This window comes from Hemitrygon akajei, chromosome 15 (assembly GCF_048418815.1).
Source record: "Hemitrygon akajei chromosome 15, sHemAka1.3, whole genome shotgun sequence".
Classification (NCBI taxonomy): Eukaryota; Metazoa; Chordata; class Chondrichthyes; order Myliobatiformes; family Dasyatidae; genus Hemitrygon; species Hemitrygon akajei.
Genome location: NC_133138.1, coordinates 24,345,260 through 24,360,924, shown reverse-complemented (window position 1 = coordinate 24,360,924; position 15,665 = coordinate 24,345,260). Strand labels below are relative to the sequence as shown.

The following is a 15,665-nucleotide window of genomic DNA, read 5'->3' as shown; positions in this document are numbered from 1 at the left end:
TTCTGAGATTAAGGACAATGTCCCCTCTTCAAGAATGTGTGGGCGATGGACCAGAAGTATCTAAAAATGTGTAAGGACTGTGTCGCAGACTTTTCAACCGCTTGTAGGAACATGCCCAGCAAATTCTAAATCCTTTGGGTGTTTTTGGCTCTGAATTATGCAGCCATGATATGCATCACTCATCGTTTGGATTGTGTTACTGTTAAAGGATTAAAATAAATGGATAATATCAGATTTTCTCTCCTTTGTTAAAGCAAAGAAACCTGCTCTTTGAGCTATTAGAATTCATGAACATTATCAAAAAATTGTTTTTTAAAGGATTACATTTGCCAAGTGCATTATCTTGCTTGTCAAAAATATCTTGAGGCACTTCATACAATGAGTTACTCTAAAACACACTGACTTGTTTTGACAAACAAGGGTAGTCACTTTTTACCCAACATGTCTGCACAAGCAGAAATGAGATGAGCAATTAGTTACTCTTGAAAAAGCAGAGAAAAAAACTGCAGGTGCCCCAAATCCAAAATATAAACAGAAACTGCTAGAAGTAGTCATCAGATTAGGCGATATCTGTGGAGAAAGAAACAGAGATAATATCTTAGATTGGTCACCTTTCATCAGACCTGATAGTCTCTCTTATGTGGTGTCAGCTGAAGGGGGATTGTTGATGAGGATAGGATGAGAAGTTCCAGCACTTCTTCAGAAACTGCTGGAGACACTCTCATTATCTCAGTCTACTCAACGTCCAAAGACATTTTAGCAATGTCACAACCGTTCAAATGCAGGATCATCCATGAATTTATTGAAGGATGGAGCGGGTTCAAAGGAAGGAGTGCTCAACTCCTGATTCTGGTTTACATGCCTCTAATACTAAGGCTACGTCCACACTACACCGGATAAGTCCGTAACCAAAGCTTTTTCTCTTCGTCTTGACCCTCCGTCCACACTGAAGCGGCGTTTTCCTCCCCTGAAAATGGAGCTTTTCTAAAACGCTCTCCAGAGTGTTTAAATCTGAAAACGCAGATTAGCCGGTGTAGTGTGTATGGGGTAACCAAAGCTTTTTAAAAACGCTGTCATGACGTGCCGGAACAGATGGTAGCGGCAGCACAGCATTTCATAGTTGTCTTGAACGCAACCTCCAACACCACAACAACAATGGCGGTCGTCTTCAGGAGACTGTCCCTGAGCAGAATGTTACGCAGCTTTGCAGTATGACAGAGAATTTCAACCCCCCATACAACCTAACAACTTCAGAACAGACGGCAACGAGACTGAAGCCAGAAGAGTTAGAAATGTACTCACCAAATATCTGACCCATAAATTACTGAATAAATAATTATAATCACTTTGCCCTGTTTTCTGTCCTTGCTTGTATGAAGGTGGTTTACCTATTTATGCAAGTACTTCTCTGACAATAGATGTGTTACAGCCTGCTGTAACATTGTATGGAAATACAAGATAACACTGATGCAGACATATTTTATACATTTAACAAGGTGCTTTATTAATGTATTGCTTGTGCAAACATCCAATAGGTGCAATTATCACTACTTCCAAAATGTCATTTTTAAGTAGTAGTTTATGTTTGGCATAGACATGAAAATGTTAAGGCCAAAAAAGGAAAATTGTAAGTTTCACTTTTACTGAGGTAAAAATAAAATCACTTCTGCCAGTAACTAGTTTTATTGCACATGATAAATACAGCAAAATATTACAGAAAGATATGGCAAAAGTAAAGGCAAACAAATGAGGTAACAGCAGATTGCACTTTTGCCCTGTAACAAACCTTATTGTATTTTTGCATTTTCCCCTCCCCCTCCTACTTTCAAATCTCTTGCTATCTTTCCTTTCAGTTAGTCTTGACGAAGGGTCTTGGCCTGAAACGTTGACAGCGCTTCTTCTTATAGATGCTGCCTGGCCTGCTGTGTTCCACCAACATTTTGTGTATGTTGCTTATTGCATTTAGTTGTAGCTGTCGTTCCTTTCATTGGTGAAGAGACTATGGGTGTAGGAAATGTTTTCAGTACCGTCCGTGAACTCCCTGTCGGTTGCCTCCATACGCTCCATTATTTTTTTTAGTTTTAAGTCCTCCTGCGCGAGAGCCAACAGCTGTCCGTCGTTTGGCAATTTCCTTTTAAGTTTTTCTAGTCTGTAACTGGACAACCGCGCATCAAGTCTTTCACTGCGAGATACAACACCAAACCTGTTGTTTGTTTTCTATAGATGTGTCCTGCGCATGCCCAGTAGGAGGAGATTTGTCCAAATACCCGCTTTAATGTGGACGGAGGTATTTTCAAAAGCGCCTGGTGTGGACGCCTATCATTTTTACGTGAAATTGGAGTTTTCAGATTTATCTGGTCTAGTGTGGACGTAGTCTAAATTACATGCCCAAGGCTCCTAACTTAACCCATACCAGCTTTGCTATTGTAATGCTTTCTTCCATTCATGAGTTGCATAGCCTAAGGCTGAACAGCGTACAATTTTGTGCACTGAGTCATAGGGTGTGTGTGAGAGGCACAGCAGAATGGAGGGAAAACAGCAATATCTGATACATCTTACATTTACTGACCAGGATTGTTTATGGAGATAAAGATATTCATGCGTTTCACAAAGTAAGGGAATGAGAGTCTGACAGAAATAGGGGATGGCAGGGAGGCAGTTTCAAACTTTAATTTGAATATAAACATAGTTTGAAGGTGCGGAGAGAATATGAAGTGGTGGGATTTTGGAGAGGGCTATTCTAACTCAACCTAACTGCTGATTTGTAGTTCAGTGTCTGCTGAAACCTGGTTTATATCTCTGTCCCTCAATGTTCAGGTGTCAATGTTTATAACTTGCATTCACTTTCTTTTTACAGACACAGCATGGTCCTTTTGAAACTGGTGTGGCTGCCCCTGGCTCCAGTGATACTAATTCACAGTATCACACTGAAATGGTATACTTAAAGCCACAAGTACCCATGTAAGTACCAATGACACATCTGTGTATAGTATTCTTGAGCTGTGTCAAGCTTATTGAACCTCTGATTTGTCCATACCAGTAACAGTAATGACATGTTCCACTTGGTTTACATTGTACCTTAAACTTGTAAGGTCCACAAGATGTTAGCAATTAATAATTAAGGTGGTGGGTATCACTGTTGTTGGTGGTGAATCTGATAATTATCGGATATCATCTCTTCTTCTGCCTCCCCAGAAACTCAGGTCAAAGCCAATCCATGATACGTTTTGTAGCAGGAATGAGTTCATTTAGAATACAGGGCTGTGATATTGCGCAGCAGAGTGATCAACGTGGAGGTATTTGCCACCACACCTCTCAAAGATCTGGGCACTGAGAGGAAATTGGAATGTGGGGAACTTTAAGAAACAAGATGGTGCCTAGCTTCCTTTATTCCCACTCTTTGCCTCCTGCCAGTCAGCCACTGCTTCATCCATGCTAGAATCTTTCCTGTAATAACATGGGCTTGTAGCTTGTTAAGCAGCCTCATGTGTGCCACCTTGTCAAAAGTCTTCTGAAAATCCAAGTGCACAACCGATTCACCTTTGTCTATCCTGTTTGTTATTTCTTCAAAGAATTCCAACTGATTTGTCAGGCAAGATTTTCCCTTGAGAAACCATGCTGACTGTGGCCTATTTTATCATGTGCTTCTAAGTATTACAACACCACATCCTTAACAGTTGACTCCAATATCTTCTCAACTGCTGAGGTCAGACTAACTGGTCTAGAATTTCCTTTCTTCTGCCTCTTCCCTTTCTTGAAGAGTGGAGTGACATTTGCAATTTTCCAGTCTTCCAGAATTTAGTGATTCTTGAAAGATCATAACTAACGCTTCCACAATCACTTCAGCCACCTCTTTCAGAACCCTGGAGTGCACACCATCTGGTCCAGGTGATTTATCTACCTTTAGACCTTTCAGTTTCCCAAGAACCTTCTCCCTAGTAATGGTAATTTCACACACTTCATGACCGCTGACGCCTGCAACTTCCACCATACTGCTGATGTCTTCCACAGTGAAGACTGATGCAAAATTCTGTTCAGTTCGTCTGCCATTTCCTTGTCCCCCAATGCTACCTCTCCAGCATTATTTTCTAGCAGTCCGATACCCACTCTTGCCTCTGTTTTACACTTTATGTATCTGAAAGAACTTTTGGTATCCTCTTTAATATTATTAGCTAGCTTACTTCCAGCATGAATGACAGCAGCTGCTCTCAATGGTCAGTTGTGGGATAATCACCCAGGATAGGGGTGGAGAGAGATGTGAGGTCCCATTTGATGTTTCAAGACACTTGTAGCATTGAACACCCATGTGAGACATTATTTTGATCTCATTCTTAATCAGGAGAGCAGAAGACACTGAAGCACGGAAGGATGAAATATTTCACTTGTATGGGAAGCCTCCAGGTGGATGGATCAGGGGGATGACTGTGCAGATAAGCAAAACTGAGAGCCTACCCAGTAATTACACTGTGCCTATTAGCAGGTAATTAATAAATCTCTTGTGGTTCTTAGTGCAGATGGAATTTATGATTAACAGGTTGTAAAGCAGTTTTAAGGCCAGTAAAGTTAACCTTCAGTGAGAAAGTAGTAACTTATATTTATTTTTTGAACAGATTTCCCCGTTTTTTGGTACACATCCATTTTAGGCTGGCCGTACTACTTGCAGCACAAAAGCAATTGTGCTTTTTATAGTCAGCAGTAATTGTCTCTGGCCCTGTTCCATTAGCAGAAGGAAGCCCAGCAATTCAGTCTATTACACTGAAACTAATTATTAATTTGCTCAGTCCGTCATCATTCTTCCTACACACAGGCCAGACATGCAAGAGAGGTGAAGATCTAATTTGTTGTCATGACTAATATATCCCACTCCTCCCGTAATGTTACGGCAAGGGAACAGAAGCAGCTCCAAGGAAATCTCTGTTTAAACCTTCAAGAGGCCAACTTCTTACATGATATATTACCTATTTAAAAAAGGCTCTTCCTTGATTGTCACTAATAATCCACACCAACGTCTCAAGGTCAGGTGAATCAGCCATGCTTTCTGAATATAAACATTAAAACTCGGCTGCAAGAAGTCAAATAATAACGCATTACACTGGAGTCTCAGAGATAATCTTACAAAGCACTCTTTGCGTTGGTGAGCTTAAAGTCTCTGATTTTTATTGGGAGACTTAATTTGGGTATTTAAATCGATGATAAAACAAAAAAAAATGACATATGATGATACACCTGATTCTGATTCTAACCTGGTGAAATTACTAACCACAAGAGATTCTGCAACACACACAAAACACTGGATGAACTCAGCAGGTCAGGCAGCATCTATGGAAAGGTATAAACTATTTACATTTCAGGCTGAGTCTCTTCATCAGGACTTAAAAGGAAGGGGACACGAGCCAGAATAAGGAGGTGGGGAGGAGGGGAAGGAGTACAAGCTGGTGGGTGTTAGGTGAAGTCAGGTGGGGGGAAGGTGGGTGGGTGGGGGAGAGGGAATAAAGTAAGAAGCTGGGAGGTGATAGGCTGCAGAAGAAGGAATCTGATAGGAGAGGACAGTGGACTACGGCAGAAATGGAAGGAGAAATTATTGACTAGACTTCGTACCTTAGGGATCCTTGCCTCTGGCTGTTTGCTCGGCAGCATTCTGTCAGCTCAGGAGGAAGGGAGGGAGTTGTGGAGATGTCTCTACTAACCAGGAGGCATTTAGGGACGGAGGTAATAGTAGGACATTGTGGCAGAGTGATAATTACCAGGGATGCTAAAGTTTTCCTTAAAGGAATAAAGGGGAACTCCTGCTTCACCAGGCCAACAAAGAATACTTACAGCATTCTTTGCTGGAGAGGCACAGTACTGTGGTGGCTGGTGTAATGCTGTTACAGCGCTAGCGACTTCGGTTCAGTTCTGCCGCTATCTATAAGGAGTTTGTACTTTCTCCCTGTGATTGTGTGGGATTCCTTCAGGTGTTCTGATTTCCTTCTGCATTCCAAAGACTTGCAGGCTAGTAGGTGAACTAGTCACATGGGTGTAATTGGGTGGCTTGATCATGTTGGGCCGAATGGCACTGTTATCCTGCTAAATGAAGAAAAACGTAACAATACTGAAAAGAGATTCCCTTTCACCTCTGCGTTTCACAGTATGTTGGAGACCATTGAAATGGCAGTGACTTTTAAACAAGTGTGCAAAGGTCTGATTTTCATAACTTAGTAGAAATGGCCACCTCTCCAACTGGAATCCACAACATCCATGAAATCAGGATCAGATTCAGGTTTATTATCTTTGATATACAGTACTGTGCCAAAGTCATTGGCTAATATATACAGCTAGGGTGTCCTAAGAATTTTGCACAGTACTGTATTTGTCAACATGGGGCAGAGAGTGAGTTTGTGTGTCTGGCGGGAGCAGAGGATGTTGGGAATGGCGAGGGTGGAGCCCGCGTGAGGAGTGTGGGACAGGTGGCAGAGAAGGAGTGCCGGGGGCAGTGGGGTGGCCCGAATGCAGACATACCCTGAGACACCAGGCAAGGTCATTTGATTCCAAACAATTGGTTTATTGATCATTACAGAATGTCTCTCTGGTGCTTCCCGCTCCCTACCCTATCCTTCCGCTTTTCCCAGCCATGATTCCCTGTCCCTGCCCCCTCCCCACTCCCAGTCAACAATAGAGACCTATATCAGAATCAAGTTTATCATCACTCACGTGTCATGAAATGTGTTATTTTTTGTGGCAGCAGTACAGTGCAATACATAAAATTACTACAATATTGTGCAAAAGTCTTAGGCACCCTAGTGATATATATGTGCCCAAGACTTTTGCACAGGACTGTATGTTGTAAAATTTGTCATTTAGTGGCAGCAGTACAGTGCAAAACATAAAAAAAGATACAGTTAAGCTACCATCAGAAATAAATAATAGTGGAAAAGAGGATTCCTGAGGTAGTGTTCGTGAAACTGATTAGTGTAACTCAATGAGACATTGGACATACAATTCCCTTTAAGTGCTGAATCAAACGCAGAAAATGCTGGAGTTACTCAGCAGGTCAGGAGACATTCTGGAAAGAGAAATAGAGTAAAATTTTCATGCCAATGGACCTCCCTCACCCCCCTCCCCACACTAATATGCCAATGTTTGATAGACTTGTGTTTTTGATCTTCTTGTGCCTAACACAGGAAGTAATGTCAGAGATATGGTATTGTAAATGGACTGATCGAGCTGTGTTGTTTTTGCAGAAACTCGTCTGCACTCACAGAGGGGAAAGGCTCCAATGGCCTGCCAGCCTCTACAATCACCCAAGAAAGGGGAGCAGCAACTGACACCACCTTGAACTCGCAAGCAAGCCCTAATGGCAGACGGGTTGCAGTAACATCACCTCCTGTTGCCTCAGGGGGTACAATAGCACGGCGTATCTATGGGACTAGTTACAGGGGTAAGTTACGAACACGGGTGCAAACAGTGAACTCTGAAAGGGTCTAACAGTACAGCTAAACACTGCACCTGTTCTGACTGAAACGTAATCTAGGGCCGCGGAGCACCCAGGCATTTCCTGAGAATTGTATACATTTTCTCCCACACTATCTAAATGAGTTCCCCCCCCCCCTTTGTGTCAGTGAGAGAGAAAACACAGCAGGATTAAAACATGCAAACAGTGAAATTGTTGAGATTTTTTTCTGAGTAGTAATGGATCCAACGATTCCACCTGGATGTGGCAGACATTCTTCCTAAGTGCATCTATTGAAATGGGCCCCATGCAATGAAAATTACAGCTCTGTTTTGTACTATGATTGCAAGAGTTTGGGGAATGTACATCCATTAAAGGACAATAACCAGCTTCTCAGCTATTATTGGAATACCAATTAATGCATGGGTCTGAGCCGGTGTTTATCCCTCTCAGTCAATATTACTGAAGCAAAGGATCACACTGCTAATTGGATTCTTCTTGTGTACCAATTGGCTATATAGAGTTATGGAGAGCTACAGCACAGAAACAGATCCTTTGGCCCATCTAGTCCAGGCCGAACTGTTTTTCCGCCTAATCCAGTTGACCTGCATCTGTACCAAAGCACTCCGTACTGCTCTCATCCATGTACTTATTGAAACTTCTCGCGTGCTGCTCGTTCCACACTTGGCAACCTCCACTGATTGAAGAAGCTCCCCCACAGGTTCTCCTTAAATATTTAACATTTCACCCTAAACCTGTGACCCCTATGTCTAGTCTTGCCCGACCTCAGTGGAAAACGTCTGCTATCCGTACCCCATTTAGTCTATCAAATCTCCCCTCCTTCTCCTATGCTGTATGGAGTAGAGGCCTAACCCATTCAATTTTCCTTGTAACTCAGGTCCTCAAGTCCCAACAACATGCTTGTTAATTTTCCGCCATTACAACACACTTAAACCTAACTTTGTGATGGGATGTTGTGAGCTAGCATGGAAATGCCTGCCTTAGAACAAAGGCCAGTACAGTTCAGAAACAGGCCCTTCAGCCCAGGATATCTATGCCAAACATAATGCCAAATTAAACTCATCCCTTTTAGACAATAGACAATAGGTGCAGAAGTAGACCATTCGGCCCTTCAAGCCTGCACCGCAATTCTGAGATTATGGCTGATCATCTACTATCAATACCCGGTTCCTGCCTTGTCCCCATATCCCTTGATTCCCCTATCCATAAGATACCTATCTAGCTCCTTCTTGAAAGCATCCAGAGAATTGGCCTCCACTGCCTTCCGAGGCAGTGCATTCCAGACCTCCACAACTCTCTGGGAGAAGAAGTTTTTCCTTAACTCTGTCCTAAATGACTTACCCCTTATTCTCAAACCATGCCCTCTGGTACTGGACTCTCCCAGCATCTGGAACATATTTCCTGCCTCTATCTTGTCCAATCCCTTAATAATCTTATATGTTGCAATCAGATCCCCTCTCAATCTCCTTAATTCCAGCGTGTACAAGCCCAGTCTCTCTAACCTCTCTGCATAAGACAGTCCGGACATCCCAGGAATTAACCTTGTGAATCTACACTGCACTTCCTCTACAGCCAGGATGTCCTTCCTTAACCCTGGAGACCAAAACTGTACACAATACTCCAGGTGTGGTCTCACCAGGGCCCTGTACAAATGCAAAAGGATTTCCTTTTGCTTGCACACGACCCATATTCTTCCAGTCGCTGCGTCATTCTGTGGCTTTTAGTGGCCACTATCGCCAAGTGGCCTTTACCAATACCACTGGCAGCACACTCCAGCCACTTAACATTCATTGTGTCAAAATACTTGCCCCATGTATTTCCTTAAAATTTTTCCTGTCATAACTTTTTCCTGTGCCCTCTGGGATTTGATATTTCTATCCTGGGGAGAAGCTTTACCCTATCTATGCCTCATATTATTTTATAGATTTCTATCAGGCCTTCAAGGCCTTAGGAAAAAATAACTCAGCTCCAAGCAGTATCCTGGTAAACCTCTTCTGCACTCTCTCTGTATAAGGGGGAGGCCAAAACTACATGCAATACTCCAAGTGCGGCCTATAGCTTCAATATGATTTCCTTACTCTTATCCTCAGTGCCCTGGCTATTAAAGGCAAGCATGCCGCTCTCCTTCTTTACCCGCCTAACTGCCTGTGCAGTCACTTTCAGGAGCTGTAGGCTTGGATCTCAAGGTCCCTCTGTACATCAGTGCTGTGTGTGTTGCCCTTACATTTGACTTCCCAAAGAGAAATTCCTGACAATTGCCAGGATTAAACTTCCATCTGCCATTTCTCCACCCAGATCAGTAACTGGTCTACATTCTGCTATATCCTTTGACAGATTGTCCACATCTTCGCCAATTTTTACTGGAATTGCAGACAGTTCTCAGCTTTCATCAGTCAGTTTGAGAATTGCTTGCAATATAATTTGATTGTTGCTGCTCCTGGGGCTGAGGCATAAAATTTACAGCAATTTCAATTGTTGCATTATTTTTTGATCCTTTAGCGAATGCGCATCGTCCAACACTTGCAGTTCCGCCGGTACAGAGTCAGAGCACGAATGGCAGGTGTGTTCCAGCTGTTGTCATACAAGCCCAGCCTTTCGCATCCCACCAGCTTGCGCAGGCCGTCACTGCCCGTATCGGCCGTCCGAGTGCAGCAGCGAGGTCCGGCAGGCCGAGCCTGCCCATCCGGCCCATGGTCAACACTGCCTCAACAGCTCCTCCCAGTGGCAAAGCATCAGCAGCACAAGTCCAGGACACTTCCAGCTGTACCACTGCAGGTTGGGGCAGTGCACCAGTGTCAAATTTTACACCGTCACAATGTAAAGATGAGGACAGAAGCAACCTGAGCAAGGTGGGTTTTATTAGTGCCATCACGGATAGGGATAAATAAAAAAGAGAGAAATTGACCCATGTTTCCCGGAGTCTTTGAGGCGTAGGAAAGGAATTAAATGAGATAATTCATGGACAATCTAAATTTATTATCAAAGTATATATACAGTCGGCCCTCCTTATCCGCGAGTTCCGCATGCGCGAATTCAATCAACTGCAAATCGTGAAAACCCAGAAGTGTCTTCCAGCACTTGTTGTTTGAGCATGTACAGACTTTTTTGTCTTGTCATTATTCCCCAAACAATGCAGTATAACAACTATTTTACATAGAGTTTACATTGTATTAGGTGTTATAAGTAATCTTGAGATGATTTAAAGTATACAGGAGATGTGCATAGGTTGTGGATCGGGATGAAAAAAAATCGTAAGTTCTCTAATTATGTAAATCGGAACAGGTACATCTGGTATTATTTAGCTTCAGTTAGTCAAACGTTTGTCTTAGTATATAGTGTATATTTTACCTTTCTATGCATATAAAACACTTAAGAACATATGTTTCAGCGCCGGGCTCGGGAAGTTCCCAAGTTCGATCCAGTGACAGACCACTTTTGAGCGCACTCTCCATCCATGCCTGCTTGATGTGGAGGATCAAAAACCCAAAACCCCAAAACCCAATAATTAAACCACTGCCTTGCTTAGTAATAAATGTAGCTTTCATCAGGGCAGGACCTTTCTCACTTTATCCTTTAAAATTGTTCCGATCGTTGACCGACTGTAGCCTGATGCTTTTCCAATGACCGATGGCGTTTCACCTCTTTCTGATCGCTTTATTATTTCCACTTTATTTTCGATCGTGATTATTTTCATGAACAGAAACACTGCGGATTCAGAGCTCCGCTGCCAAGTCCTAATGTCCGCACTGAGACAGGTTAAATAAGGTCTGGGGTTCTACTGGGTCCTAAGATCCACCACATTGAGACAGGTTGAATAAGGGACTTGAGCATCTGCGTTTTTTGGTATCCACGAAGGGTCCCAGAACCAATCCCTCATGGATAAGGAGGGCCGACTGTACTAGATACAACCCTGAGATTCTTTTCCTTACAGGCAGCCACAAAACAAAGACAGCCAATAAAACCTATAAAAGGAGGACCATCAGGCACCCAATGCACACAAAAAAACAAAAACAATTAATGCAAACAATTAGTACAATAAAAGTAAGCGAATGACATTCAGAACTGAAGTTCACAGAAGTGGGTCCACAGCCACAAGGCCAGTTATCAATGCATTCCAGGTTGTTATATTCAGTCAGTAACCTGGAATTAAAGATAATTAGTCATAATTAGAAATGAGCATGAAACAAAACTACCAGGATATCATAAAAAGTTTGAATACTCTGCAGTTCATATTCTCTGTATTACTTGTTTATTTTTTATGTATGATTTGCCCGATTTGCCCACTTTTGCACATTAGATTGTGTGTGTGTGTGTGTGTATTCTATGGTTTTTTTTTGTTTTGTGGGTGCCTGCAAGAAGATGGATATCAAAGTTGTTGTGATATTCATACAGTACTTTGATAATAGATTTACTTTGAATTTAACAGCAGAAAATACTGAAAAAATACCTGAAGGTCAAGCTGCAACTATAGAGAAAGGAAAACAATGAGTTAACATTATAATGAAGTGATCTTAAGTCAAAGATTAGCTAGAAAACCCTGGCACAAACAGGAAAGTTTTATTGAGTTTAGTCAACATAGACTCTTAAAGTGGTAGCACGCTGAGGTGGTTGGTGAGATGCTCTTCCTTAAGCATACAATGAGTTCCATTGGAAAAGAGTAGAAGATTGGGAAAACAATGGAGGATTAAAGTGGCAGATGACTGGAAGGTCAGGGACATCACTATGTCTGCAGTGTAGAGAAGACTGATGGCCATTGACTAAGTTAGTAGTTGAAGTGAGTTGCTTTCCATGACTTTCCAGAAGAGACTGAGATAACCCAGATATATGAATCACATGGACCTTGTCACTGCATAAGAAATACATCATTTTAAATGAGATAATTAGCTTCAGCTGTATGACAGATGGATTCTTTCTTTGTATCACGATGCAGTCTTGCAATGAATCTCATTTATTGTTTCTTTTTCTCTCAGACTGGCCTCGGAACTTCTGTGCCTCAGTGTGCAGCTTCATCCACGAGACCTAAATTCCAGGCTGCCACCAAGTCGGTAAAGCCGGAACAGGTCACGGAGGAACCAGTTTTACAAGAAATCCTGGCCCCCGTCATTTCTCACAGCAGAGCTGGTTCATGCCCAACAGGAACTGAGGAGAAGGTTCAGACGGTACACAAAAAAACCGGCTCCTGGGATTCTTGTTATCGTTGTACCCCTCCATCTCCCCTGCACAGCTCTGCTGTGGAAGAATGTCCAATTTCATCACAAACTCATTCAATGTGCTTCAATAGGTAACAAGATTTCTGAGAGTGATGGTAATGAAAAGAAGGGGAGTAATTTTATTAATGTCAAGGGAAGTAGTAATATAAAATTCCACCAATCCCCTCTGACAGATATGTTCCTACTCACTATTGGAAGGTGAGGTCTTTCAGTGCAAAATTAGTTTTGGATTAACTGTTGTATTTTATGATGTCAGAATATTGGCAGAGTGAAAGCGAGGGAAGCTGTTTAGCTCATCTTTATAGAAAAATGATTTTATTCCCCATTACAATATGCAGCTGGCTCACGATCAGCTCCACAATGTTATCTTGACATGAATAACTACATAAGTACACATCCCTGTCCCATTGGAAAAATAAATGCCATGCCTAGAATGTGAAAATGGACTAAAATTAAGTCATCCGCTGGGACATAAAAAGGTAATTTCCCTCTCCTCTCATCCTTTACCAACTTTTGTCATTTATCAGATTAACCATGTAGCTTTATGATTGTAAACATAACATTTTGCCAGAAGATTCAAGTAAGCTCCGCCCTGCAGTCTGTACTGAATGATTTGCGCACTAAGTTGAAACTGCAGGAACCTATTACAGTCGTGATTACAAAGGCCACCGGATGAGTAAATTATGCAAATTTGTGTGTGTTGAAGGAGATGACGTCTGTTTATTATAGCAGCAGAAATCTTTTGCAGTGTTATCCTGTGAAGAGGAAGTCAGGATTCATCAATTTTCACTTAAACTGTTGCACTGCACCTTAAGTTGGAATGGATCCTGAGGTCTTGATCTTACTCAGAAGAATTTTGTTTTTGGAACAGTTTCTTCCCCTCTGCCATCAGATTTCTGAACCCATGAACTCTACCTCGTTATTCCTTATTACTTTGTGCTATTTATTTATTTTTTATGTCTGTGCACTGTAGTGCTACTGCAAAACAACACATTTCACATCATAAGAGTCAGTGATAATAAAATAATTCTGGTTCTCATGTCAATTACCTTAAATCCATATATCATTGTTATCATGCCAATTCCTCCTTAAAAGCCTTCAAGGCTTTGAACACCATTATTAAATTTCCCTATAATTTTCTGTATCTCTTTAGCAGTCTTAACTGTCAAGCCATCCTCAACATCTGCATCTACAACACAAGAAATTCTGCAGGTGCTGGAAATCCAGAGTAACACACTCACATACACACGAAATACTGGAGGAACTCAACAGGTCAGGCAGCATCTATGGAAAGGAATGAAAATTCAACGTTTCAGGCTGAGATCCTTCATCGAGACTTCCTCGGCCCAAAATGTTGACTATTATTCCTTTCCATAGATGCTGCCTGACCTACTGAGTTCCTCCAGCATTTTGTGTGTGTTAATCTGCATCTACAATATCTTTAAAAGTATTTGATTTAGTTCATACTCTCCTTGTTTTCCAACCAAGATGAATCATTTCACACTTCTGTGTTTAACTTCGTCAATCTTCTGTCTGCCTATTTAAACAGTCTTATCTAAATTTCCTGAAACCTGTTACTATTCTACACACTGTTTACTGCACTTCTGATAAGCTCATCATTATCACATTTATCCTTCCTGTGAGCAAAAGCTGGCTCTCTGAAGGTAATGCCTTCACTTCAAAACATGGTATATCAGCCATAAAAAGTCTTGGCACATTCTCAGTTCATGAACAAGTCTATATAAATGCAAGTCTTGTATTACTCTTAGTAAGAACATTGCATAAGAAATATGACCAATTCTAAGCTTTTATGGCCAATTGAGCCTGTTCAAGCATGAAATAGATCACAAGTAGTCTTTGATTTCAACTTTTCCTATCGTATTATGAAACTCTTCTATTCCTTTAGCATCCAAAACACCTATTCAATATATTCAAACACAGAAAATAGTTTTTTTTGAGGTGAGAATTCCAAAAATTCATAACTTGCTGAATTTACTTTAGAAGCTAACATAATGCTTCTTTTAATTTCTTGCTGTACCTGCATGTGTTTCATGAATAATTCCCAATATATCTCTGAATCTTCACAGGTGACTCTCTTTTAAACTAAAAGCCTCCAAAGATAACAATTGGGAGCAGAACTAGGCTACAAGTGTTCTTAACCCTGTTCCTCCATTTCATGAGAATATGGCTGGTCTAAATGTAACATTAATTACGTATTAAATGGGAATCTTTCACCTCATTGCATTGTGGGTATCTGTCTACCTCTGCCTTAAAAATATCTACTATGCTTCTGCCACACTTTGAGGAAGGGTGTTGCACAAACTCACAACCCTTTGGGAATGAAAAATCCACCTCCTCTCTGTCTTATTTTTAAACATTCACCCCAGTTCTAAAATCTTGTACATTCACTCTCTGAAGATCCCTTGGGGTCTTATGTTTCAATTAATTCAAACGTTATTCTTTTAAACTCCAGCAGATCCAAGTCTATCCTCACCAAACTATCCTCTTGCAAACTGCCTTTCTGAAATTTAGGGCATGTTTTTCAAAATGCTTCCCTCACATTAACATATTTATTTAAATAAGGATAACATCCCTACTTTTGTATTCAATTCCATAAGCAATAACATTCTTTTAGTAGATGAGTAGAAGAACTATGTTAAAACCTGCTGCAAAAGGTGCACTAGGACAAGCAGTTTGCTCTGTATCTTGCAATCTCTCAATTTTAGAAATGGGCTTCTTTGTTATTTTTCCTATCAAGTTTCATATTATAGTCTAATTTTTTGGCTGCTACCTTACCCTATCTATATCCAGATATAGCCTCCTTGTGTCCTCCCCATGGCATATAATCCAACCTTTCTTTACGGCATGAACAAAAGTAGCAACCACATCTCTGGTACCTTCATCCAAGTCATTAATAGAAGACCATAAGACATAGAAGCAGCATTTAACCATTCAACCCATCAAGTCTGCTCCATCATTCAGTCATGCCTGATTTATCTTTCCTC

General features: G+C 41.3%; 1 protein-coding gene across 3 annotated transcripts in view; it reads left to right on the top strand.

The window, feature by feature from the left end:
- Positions 1 to 15,665, top strand: part of LOC140739212 (E3 ubiquitin-protein ligase SH3RF1-like) — an 89,689-nt gene that overhangs the window by 66,532 nt on the left and 7,492 nt on the right. For 2 of the 3 annotated variants that reach the window (XM_073067305.1, XM_073067306.1), the window contains 5 exons: positions 2,858 to 2,961; positions 4,340 to 4,480; positions 7,221 to 7,417; positions 9,950 to 10,299; positions 12,421 to 12,731. In XM_073067305.1, the coding sequence (XP_072923406.1) occupies positions 2,858 to 2,961; positions 4,340 to 4,480; positions 7,221 to 7,417; positions 9,950 to 10,299; positions 12,421 to 12,731 (1,103 nt within the window). The remainder of the gene's footprint in view (positions 1 to 2,857; positions 2,962 to 4,339; positions 4,481 to 7,220; positions 7,418 to 9,949; positions 10,300 to 12,420; positions 12,732 to 15,665) is intronic. The other variant, XM_073067307.1, reaches the window with a different exon arrangement.